The 10,239-nt window shown below is 46.8% G+C and overlaps 1 protein-coding gene across 2 annotated transcripts; it reads right to left on the minus strand.

Annotated features, from left to right (window-relative positions):
• Window positions 1-286: 286 nt before the first annotated feature.
• On the minus strand, window positions 287-9,894 carry LOC101638932 (zinc finger protein 229). 2 transcript variants are annotated; one of them, XM_045292520.1, is made up of 6 exons: window positions 9,361-9,864; window positions 6,003-6,094; window positions 5,760-5,818; window positions 3,305-3,431; window positions 2,927-3,022; window positions 287-2,009 (listed from the first exon to the last, which is right to left on the minus strand). In XM_045292520.1, the coding sequence occupies exons 2-6, from the start codon at window positions 6,034-6,036 to the stop codon at window positions 487-489; spliced, it is 1,839 nt and encodes a 612-aa protein (XP_045148455.1). In that variant the 5' UTR covers window positions 6,037-6,094; window positions 9,361-9,864; the 3' UTR covers window positions 287-486. The 2 variants fall into 2 exon arrangements, with proteins under 2 accessions (XP_045148455.1, XP_045148456.1); XM_045292521.1 differs by lacking the exon at window positions 287-2,009 and having other exon boundaries at window positions 2,965-3,022; window positions 3,229-3,431; window positions 9,361-9,894.
• Between the last annotated feature and the right edge of the window lie 345 nt (window positions 9,895-10,239).

Below are 10,239 nucleotides of genomic sequence, written 5' to 3' on the forward strand. Positions count from 1 at the left end.
GAGAGGAAATGTTTTGAGAATGATGAGGGCTTTACACAATTGATGTATGTATGGATTGTGATAAGATTTGTATGAGCCCCTAATAAAATGATTAAAAAACAACCCGCAAAACCAGCATACATGATAGTAAAGGTGACCCTTTTATAAGTATTTGGTCCCACAAAGAATCTAAGCCCATAATTTACACCTGATACTTTATCACTCCTCCTTGGCAGAAACTGTGGAAAACGTACATTGCTTGCCACTTTAGGATTTTTTACTGTGTAACAGACACTTGAAGCCTGTATTGGTAAAAATCGCTTTATTGATCAAACTTCCAGATCTTCGCTCCCTACCCGGATTCAGTGATGGCTATGCACGGGCCTCTCCAGCAGCACTTTAGATGGACGACTTTCACCGAGCATTTTTTCCGGCTTGGCTCTCCAATAAATACCAAGTTCTGACTTCTAACTGGAGCCCTGAGCTTACAGCTCCTGAGAGGGCTTCTCACTTAAAATGCACTCTCTGGTGAAATCGCAGACTTGACTTTTGACTGTAGCTCTTGCCACACTCCTCACACGTATAGGGCCTCTCTCGGGTGTGGACTCTCTGATGGAGCTGGAGGGAGGAGCTCTGACTGAAGCACTTCCCACACGCTTCACACCTGTAGGGTTTCTCCCCCGTGTGCACCCTCAGGTGGCCTTGAAGATGTGAGCTCTGGCTGTAGCTATTCCCACAGATGTCACATCGATATGGTTTCTCTCCGGTGTGTACTCTCTTATGGCTCAGGAGACTCGAGCCGAACCGGAAGCCCTTTCCACACTCAAAACACGTGTAGGGTTTCTCTCCAGTGTGCAGTCGCTGGTGGGTGCGCAGATTTGAGCTATGACTGAAACCCTTGCCGCACTCATCGCATGTGTAGGGTTTCTTTCCCGTGTGGACTCGCTGATGGATGTAGAGATTCGAGGTGCACCTGAAGCCCTTCCCACACTCTTCACATTTATAAGGTTTCTCCCCCGTGTGGACTCTCTGGTGACTGAGAAGTACTGAACTGTAGCTGAAGCCTTTACCGCACTCGGCACATTTATATGGTTTCTCTCCGGTGTGGACTCTCTGGTGAATGAGGAGGTCGGAGCTGAAGATGAAACCTTTACCACACACATCACATATGTAAGGTCTTTCTCTGTTGTGGATTCTCTTATGATTATGAAGGTCTGAAATCCGCCAAAAGCACTTCCCACACTCGAAGCATGTATAGGATTTCTCTTCTGTTTGGACCTTGAAAGGGTCAACGCTTTGCCTGGAGCTCTGACCACCCTCCACATTTATAGACGAGGCCCCTCCTATGGGGATGCTTTGATGTCTGCCCTGATAGACACTCTGTGGTAGCGTGTCCTGCTGATATTCCAAGTGCATTCGTGGGTGAGTGGGTAGGTTTGAGTCATCCATGAAGCCACTTCGACCTTCCTGACGTTTACAGCCATTGGTGCTAGAGTTGGGGTGATAAAGGATTGCCTCGTCAGTGCAGTGATTTCTATCCTCATCACAGTCAGTAGGTTTCTCTCCTTCAAGTGGTCTGTGATCATGGTGATGTGATGCTATCCAGCTGAAACTATAATCACCCCCATCACATTTATATAGTGTATCTTGCATGTAGATTTTTTTATAGCTTCCCTGAATATTCCAAGGCTCACTCACAAAGTTCCAAGAGCCCTGAATGGGGGCTAGGCTCACACCTTTCCAGGATGGATACACTTGATGGTCTGCACTGATAGTACCACGTCCTTGAAAACCACCCACCAAATTCTCCATTCCAAAGCCCGGAACAGATTGGTCTCCCCAACCTTGACAGTGAGAAGTGTCTTTCGAAGACTGGCAATCTTTCCCTTGAAGATTTCTTCCACCATCTTGACTGCCAGTTAATTCTCCAGTGACTTGTTTCCAGATTTTCCAGTAGTTAAGCTCTTTCTGTAAAAGGACTTTCAATTTTTTCTCTTGAATACACTCCATATCCACTTCATTTTTGTCTCCTAGGGGATTAAAGATGATACAGAGAAGAGAATAAGGTTCATATTGTCCAGGGAATTTTAGCCTTTCAGACTTGTACCAAACATGGTTTAAGAGCATAATGACCCTAGAGAAAAATTCTGATTTAGGTATTTAAGTATCAGAGCATATATTTTCTTATGTCTGAATAAGAAAGATGAACAAATTATCTTTCGTCAGAGGGTTGAACTGCAAGAGGAATTCTGCATGGATACTCAGGGAAACTCACTTCTTTAATTATGCTGCTGTCGTTCATCTATCCATCCGTGTATGTATATATGTATTATGTACACATGTATGTATGTATCTATATCACTGCAGTGCAGTGAATTATTTAACATGGCTCTTCTAGCCACAGTCTTTGTTACTCCCACTAATGCACTTTGATTTTTCTGATGAGTCTGAGTAAGATTCAGCTGTGAGTGATTGCTAATTGTGATGGCCATCCTGCTGGGTATAAAACAGAGACTCTCCCTGCCAGCAAGGCAGAAGAACGAGGAATGGAGCATGTCCTTTGGACCCCAAGATCTGTGCACATTGAGCCCACTTGATCTAAGAGGCAGTATGGACACCAGCGGAGCAGCAACAGGAGAACAAAGAAACAGAGCATGAGACAAAGCAGTGGACTTCCCAGGCCAACAAGCAAGTAAAGCGGAGTGCTTTGGGGCAAGAGACTGGCTTGTGGAGTGGGGTGCCCTCATGCTCTCTGGGTGTGTCTTTCTCTGAAAAGCATGAAGAAACGATGAGGACACAGTGACCAGGAGGCAGAATCAAGCAGAACAGCCACCGACGGTGGCCGCAACAGTGTCCATGGGCAAGATCAAGGGTGGGCACAGAGGCATTGCAGTGGCCTGCTCCCTGACCCCCAGTCCATGCAGGCTCTGCTCTCCGTGCTTCTCACCTGGATCTGGAGCTGGTGGAATTTCTTTCTCCACCACCCAGGTTTCTTCATCTTGTTCCAAATGGGATACCTGGTCAGACTGGAGAGGCTGTTGCCCTGAAAATGCAAGAAGATGCAAGGTGGAGGCTCATTTTCTAGATACTACATAGAATAATAAGAAAATACAGTCCCGATCTCAAGACCTTCAGGCCTTTGAAGGCCAGATCAGGGTCAGGAGGCCAGATCAAACTCAGGGCCAGATAAGGGTCAGGGCTAGATAGACAAGGCAACTTTCAAAGGGCCCTACAAATAAAGGCTTTCACCTGGGTACAAGGTCACAAGATTTTTTGTGGGGTACAAGAACATCCCAGTAGGCTGATGCACAGAGGTTGTCCTCACCCACGGAGACCAGGTTCGTGAAGTTCTCCAGCATCACGTCTCTGTACAGCTGCCTCTGGGCGGAGTTTAACAGTTCTAGCTCGTCCTCGGAGAAGACCACAGCCACGTCGTCGAAGGTCAGCGCCTCCTACAAGGGGAGGCACCATCCACACAAACAATCAGGTCAGTCTGGCGTCCTGACAAGAAGCAGACCAGGCAGCAGGAAGGTCCCCGGTAAGGTCTGGTGCCGATCGTTTTGCAGGAAGCAAGGAGCTTTCTTTGCTCAGGGAGTCCTCCAGAGAGGGGCCCTGGAGCTGAAATGGTGGAGCCGTGGTGTCCGCACACGTTACAATGTGACCCTAACCTTTCCTCTACAAGGACTATCACAGTGTATCGTGTCAGCCTTGCCCACGCGTACGCATCCTCCACACGAGTGCTATTGCCGCCTTCTGCCAGGATGAGAGTTCTTCGCCAGTCAGGCCCTCCCTCACCTCATCACCAGCACTTGCACACACCCTGCTCTTGGCTGCCACCCAGCAACCAATTCCAACTCATGGAGACCCCACACAGGTCACAGTAGAACGGGGCTCCACAGGGTTGCCGATGGCCGATTTTATGGGTGCACATGGTCCTGTTTTCCAAGGCACCTCTAGGGGACTTGAATTTTGATCAGCACCCAGTCGTGTGAACCATGTGCACTACCCAGTCCCACTTTTCTATGAGGCTTCCATGTTACCACTTGGCTGAAAGCACACTAATGTGTGTTGGTGTCACCAGCTTCCCAGTCAGGAAAGATGCTGGGCTCAAACCATGGCGTTCCTAACCAAGCTGTGTCCTCCTCTGTTATGAAACAGAACACACCTTTTTTTGTTTGTTTGTTTTAAGAGAATCGTTCCAGTCTTGTGTGCTTTGAAAGAAAGCTATCGATGATAGCATCTCACTATGGATTTCGGGCCTAACTCCCTAGATGAAATTAGTATTGGCAGGTGGTGCATAGAGGAGACAGGCAATGATGGAAGCTGTGGGAACAAAGGGTTTGCCCAGTAGACCTGGGTTGTCCAAACCCTACGCATTCCCAAGAAAGGTTAGGCCCTTGACCAAAGCATGTCATCCATGGAACTGCCTGATCAGAATGTCTTTGTTTGCCTGGGGTCTTGGGAAACACCAGATAGTCTATGCTTTCAATAAAATTGATATTAGGAGTTAATAAAGAAGGTAAGCAGAGGTTGACTTGTGCTTACATGTGCATTTTCATGATGGTGCTGGAGAAGAATACTGAAATACCATGGGCTGCCAAAAGAACAAACAAATCTGTCTTGGAAAAAGTACAGCCAGAATGCTCCTGAGAGGAATGGACCGCAAGACTTCACCTCCCGTCATTTGGACGTGTTTGTCAGGAGCGGCCAGTCCTTAAAAAAGGACATCGCGCTTGGTGAAGGAGAGAGGCCATGGAAAAGAGGACAGCTCTGACCCCGATGGCCTGACACAATGCCTGCAACTCTGGGCATCGACATAAGAAAACGGGTGAGGGTGGTGCAGAACCGGGCAGTGTTTCCTTCTGTTGTGCATAAGGTTTCGGAGTTGGAAACCAACTGGATGGCACCTAACAACAAGGACGCAGCAATGATTCTGCCTCGTGGCATCTCTGGCCTCTCTCTCAACCCCAACCTACAGCACCATCCTACAGAATAAATTCTGCTTTCCGAATTTACAATCCCTGACAAGACCAGAGGATCCAGTAAGCAAGAAAAGTAGAGGGTTACTTGTGCTGACTTACTACTCTGTAGTGAAATTTTTACCATATCAGTATGGTTTGTGGTGGGGCTCGGGGCCACACCAGATAGCCTAGTGAACAATGTCATTTATGATGGGTCTTTGGGCCCCACAGTATCAGTTCAGCCTGTAGAAGGGACAAAGACACTTTAGTGAGGTCAATTAAGTTGGTTACATCATTGGACTCCCCACCACCAAAACAAAAAACAAAAAAAGAACCCCAGAGCCCTAGGCTCTAGTGAGCTTCCCTGGTTGGCAATATGTCATGCAGGTTGTCACAAATGATTGCTGGGAGATTTAATTCAGCACTCCTTAGTGATGGGAGAACTAGAAGCTTATGCACAATTCCTCCTGGCTTCTTCCCTATGTGCCTCTAATGTTGCTAATTGTGACCTGAATCTTTTCACTGTCATAAACCACACGCTCGTGACCTTGAGGACAACAGCTCGGCTGAGTGCTGTGAGTCTGTATCACGCATCACTGGAACGGAGGGTGGCCTGGGGAGCCTCTGACAACAGCCACACTGACCTGGGCTCAAATCCAGGATTCCTCACTTCCCAAAGAGGATGGTACCCCCACCTCACACTGCTATTGCGTGATGAGTGGACTGGGTGATGTAACGCACTCAGCCTCTTCTTTTTAGGAAGCGAAGAAGTTACGTTCACTCTGGTATTCCCAGAGGGAAGAAGAAACCTCCACCCACCTGACAGCTGGTCGGCTCCGCTGCTTCCGGGGAAGGGGCTGAGGCTGGAGAATGAGTGGCTGCAGGAGAGAAAGAGGCCGTGAGGTAGAAAGAGAGCCTTCTCCTAGTTTAGGTCATCTACCCGAACTGAGGCAACGTGTACTTGTTGGTTTTGCCAAACCTCAAGTCCTTCCTTCTTCACCCAGTGGCTCCCTCTGCACACCCCGCTGGGATCCTCTGACCCCACAACCCTCAGCAACTCACCTCTGCCCTCATGTCTGGAAGTCAACCTCTCCATGACTCCCTCTCCTGGAATTTCTGAGAAGAGCAGTGCTTCTTTCAATACTCTGATCTTCCTAAAGTGAAGATGTCAAAAGATAAAAAGGGCTCCTTTATTCTTGAGGGTCTCCAAGATAGGGCCACGAGTGTTGTTGGCTGGGCACCTGGGGTCTGAAATACCCGTCCCCTCCCCCTCCCTTCCCTCCCTACAGCCTGATGGGTTCCCATGTGCTGAAAGCTGTGGACTCAGGGAACGTCATGTTAACGGAGTCCCACCTTCAGGTCCCAGAGCTGTAAGTCTCCAGGAGGAATCACAGCCTCTGGATTCCGCCATTTAGGAAGGTGGAGGGGGCTTCAAAGTCATTATGGAAAAATGGATTTCAAAGATAATAGGATATTCCCACACATTTTTCAAGTTCTTCTTCCACCCCACCCACACTAGGGGGCCATGGATAAACAGTGTCCCTGCCTAAACCAAGGACCCAAGGTAGAGCCCTTGGACTGGTGGCTTCTGCTTCTCTGTCTAGTTGTTAGTACCAAGGGTCCAATGTGCCCTCTATTCCATCCAGCCACCTGCACAGGGATTTTAGAATTGGCAGCTGCACCAGGACCCACGTGTTGGTGGTTCCTGCTGCTCCACCCAGTCACAGGCAGTGGGAGTTTATGAATGGGAGCTGGTTGCTTCTCCATCCAATCATCTGGGCTGGGAGTCCACAGAGTGGCACCCTCTGCTCCCTCCAACCTACCTGTTTTGAATACATGGTCTAGCAGCACATCCTTCCCTACCCTGTACTCTAGTGGAAAGGGACACACCTTTGGCCCAGGCACCCCACCCTCTGCCCACCCCCCAACCCCTGCCCTGCAAGTGGCAGTGTGGCTGAATAAGTGAGAACATGTCCGGCACCCCTGACAAGGTGACTGGTCAGACTCTCGAATCACCTCACCAGTAACACCAGTGCATTCTCAGTCACTCCACACACAAACAAAGACCCACACTCACACAAGCACGCACGCAGCTGCTGCCCCACCCACCTGGTCAGATAATGAGAAGTCGTGATCAGAGCAGCACACACGTCTGTTTCCTCAGAGAGACTACAACAAGGGAGCATGATGCCCAAACAGACCTACCGTGTATTTCAAAAATGTATGTCTTGAGGCAACAGACACTATGATAGCACACAGACGCAGGACAAGATGTTTCCAGAAAATGACCAAAATAAAGTACCAGAAAAGCTTCCAGAGAAAAACATGGTACTGGAGTGTCCAAATACGGAATTCCATAGACTGGAAGGTAGGGCTTTCCAAGAGGTTCAGGAAAAGATCACAGGCCACACCAATAGAGCCAAGGAAAACAGAAAAGAGGCAAGAACACATACAAAGCAAAAATGGCAAAACATACAAAAACAGCAACTAGAAACCCAAAAGACTGACAGTGTAACGTCAGGAATAGACGACTCAAGGAGGCAATCAATGGAAGACGGGATTGGTGAAACGATGACACGTCCCTCGACAATCTGAGTAGAAATCAACACTTCCCTGAAGTCATGAGGCCATGAAGATACCCACCCAAGAAGCTCCACAAGCGCCACCCCAGGCAGAACCCAAAAGAGAAGTCCCCGTGACGCATCATAATCACACTCGAGACTATCAAAGGCAAGATAAATAAGTAAATAAATAAATTGTGAGAGCGGCTCAGGAAAAATAAAAATTCGCCTACAAAGAGGTACCAATACGATTAAACTAAGATTACACAGCAGGAACCCCGCAGGCCAGAAAGCAATGTGATGACACACACAAACCCTTAAAAGAAAAAGAAAAGCGAAAGAATCGTATACCCAGCAACACCGTCTCTCAAATATGACAGCCTAATTAGGACATTCCCAGATGAACTGAAATGATGTTAGATCCGATCATGGGAGAATCTTGGCCTCCCCAGGTTGACAGAAAACCTAACCATCACAGGTGCTCTGAAAGAAAGACCTGGTGATTTGTTTCTGAAAGGTCAAAGTCACGATAACTCTTTGTAGCACAGTTCAACTCTGAGACATACGGGGACACCATGAGTCAGCATCTATTCAACATTAACTGTAAGTATTACGTGCAGTTAGTGTGCTGGGGAGACTGGTATATACATAATACAACTGTGCCCCCAATAAAACACCAGACCTTTTGTGGTGGAGTTAATTCTGACTCGCTGTGATGCCTTCTATTATAAGTAACATTCCTCCATAGGGTTTTCATGGGTGTAATCTTAATGAAAGGAGTCCTGGTGCTGCAGTAGTTAAGTGTTCAACTGGCAATCATTCAGTCGTTGGTCCAAACCCACCAGCTAGCAATTCCATGGGAGGAGGATGTGGCAGCCTCTGCTTCCACAAAGATTACAGCTTTGAAAACAGTACAGGGCATTTTTACTGTCTTAAAGGGCCAGTATGAGTAGAAATCAACTAGCTGACAAAAAGTTTTGCCTTTTTCTTTTTTTAGAGGTAGAGAGGGATTAGTCTTAATGGAAGCAGATCACCAGGTCTTTCTCCCACCATACTTCTGAGGGATGACCAACTTGGCTAGAGGTTGAACGCAAATACCTGGGGCATAAAAATCTAAGCAGAACACTCTAAGAACGAGAATCCCAAATTGTCACAGTGGATGGACCGTAAGTGTGGATTAACTTGGACAGGAAACGCATCCCCCTGTTCAGGTGTACTTTTAAGAGGAGAGCCTCTTGTACAACCTGCCCCAGAATGTGCACTGTCCATACATGACTAAATGAGACTTTTCTTAACAGCATGAGAAGTGTTGCGTGTGCTGATATCCCCTGAGATAGCTTATTGTGCCAGCCTGGCCGATAAACACAAATGGGACGCCAGGCCTGTGGACTGTGTCACTATAAGTTGAGGTCCCTTTAAGACATCTCTGGAGCTGGGGACTGGCAGTTGGTGACCTGCCTTGTGATTGGCTGCTGTGCTGACATAGCCTAGCTCTCTCTATAAATAGAGGAAGATCTGGCAGCAGAGTAGACTTGAAGGACTGCCAGTCTCTCACAACTCTCTCTCTCACGGGAGTGAGTTGCACTGAGCCATTTGTAGTGCTTTATAATTTAACTGTTCATTTCTTGTATTATATATTTATCTGTATATGATTTAACAGTTCATTTCTTGTTATATATCTAATTATCTTTATAAATAAACATATTAAATTATCAGCAATTTGGTTTTATCTCTCTAGAGAACCCTGTCTAACACACCCCCTGACCAAATGTCTTCGGCTGGGTTCTCCAGAGAAGCAAAACCAGCAAAGCTTATACATGGACACATACGGAGAAGTTTATCTCAAGGAAATGGCTCACAGTTACAGAAGCTGGCAAGTCCCATGCCCACTGGTCATACATCAGGCTGGAGACGTCTGACACATGTAGCTGTAGGCACTGATGAACCCAAGCCCTGCAGTTCAGATGGCAGGCTTCTGGATGCAAAATCCAAGGTTGTCAGGTAAGAAAGCAGGCTGCTGATGACTCCCAAGACCATCAAGCAACATGGCAGGCTGTAGGCTCAAGTCCAAAGAACTAGAGGTCTTTAATGATGAGCTAAATGCAGTTGTCATCTAACTGCTGGGTTAAGGTGTCTGCATTAAGACTGGATTAATGAAATCTGGACTCTATTAAATAATGAAGAAATTACTTGCATTAGGGCATTCACCTACAATGTCAGGGACAACGTGGCTTGGGGTATGTTGTTCTCAACACCACCTAGGGGAAAGAGAAAAAAAAGCAATGTTCTCCAGCATCCCCAATCTTAGCTCTTTTAAACACTGCCAATGTCATACACAGAAAACTTTCTGAAATATACCAGTGCCTTCCATCAAGCAATATGAATCCTAATTCCTGAAATGTTACCTATGGCATGACCAGTACTACTGAAAGGGGATTTAATTCTATGATCAATTCCTTGGGACACCTATAACATGAACTAGATACTATCACATCATTGTCCTTCAAATCCACAGAGACCTGGACATCTGATGGTAGAAAATAGGGGTATGCAGTTTATACCAGGAGAAAAATGTTTGTTTTTTTATTTTATTACAATGCTGTTGTAGCTGCATAATGTATGTCAACTTGAAGATATATAAAAGGATAGTGGTGGTATCTAAGTTGTCAATTGGGTCTCAGCCTGATGATGTTTTCTTTTCTTTTTTAAAAACTCATTTTAAATCAAGCGGCCATCTA

Source organism: Echinops telfairi, unplaced genomic scaffold, assembly GCF_000313985.2.
Source record: "Echinops telfairi isolate 266 unplaced genomic scaffold, ASM31398v2 ScPeMD7_655;HRSCAF=1070, whole genome shotgun sequence".
NCBI lineage: Eukaryota > Metazoa > Chordata > Mammalia > Afrosoricida > Tenrecidae > Echinops > Echinops telfairi.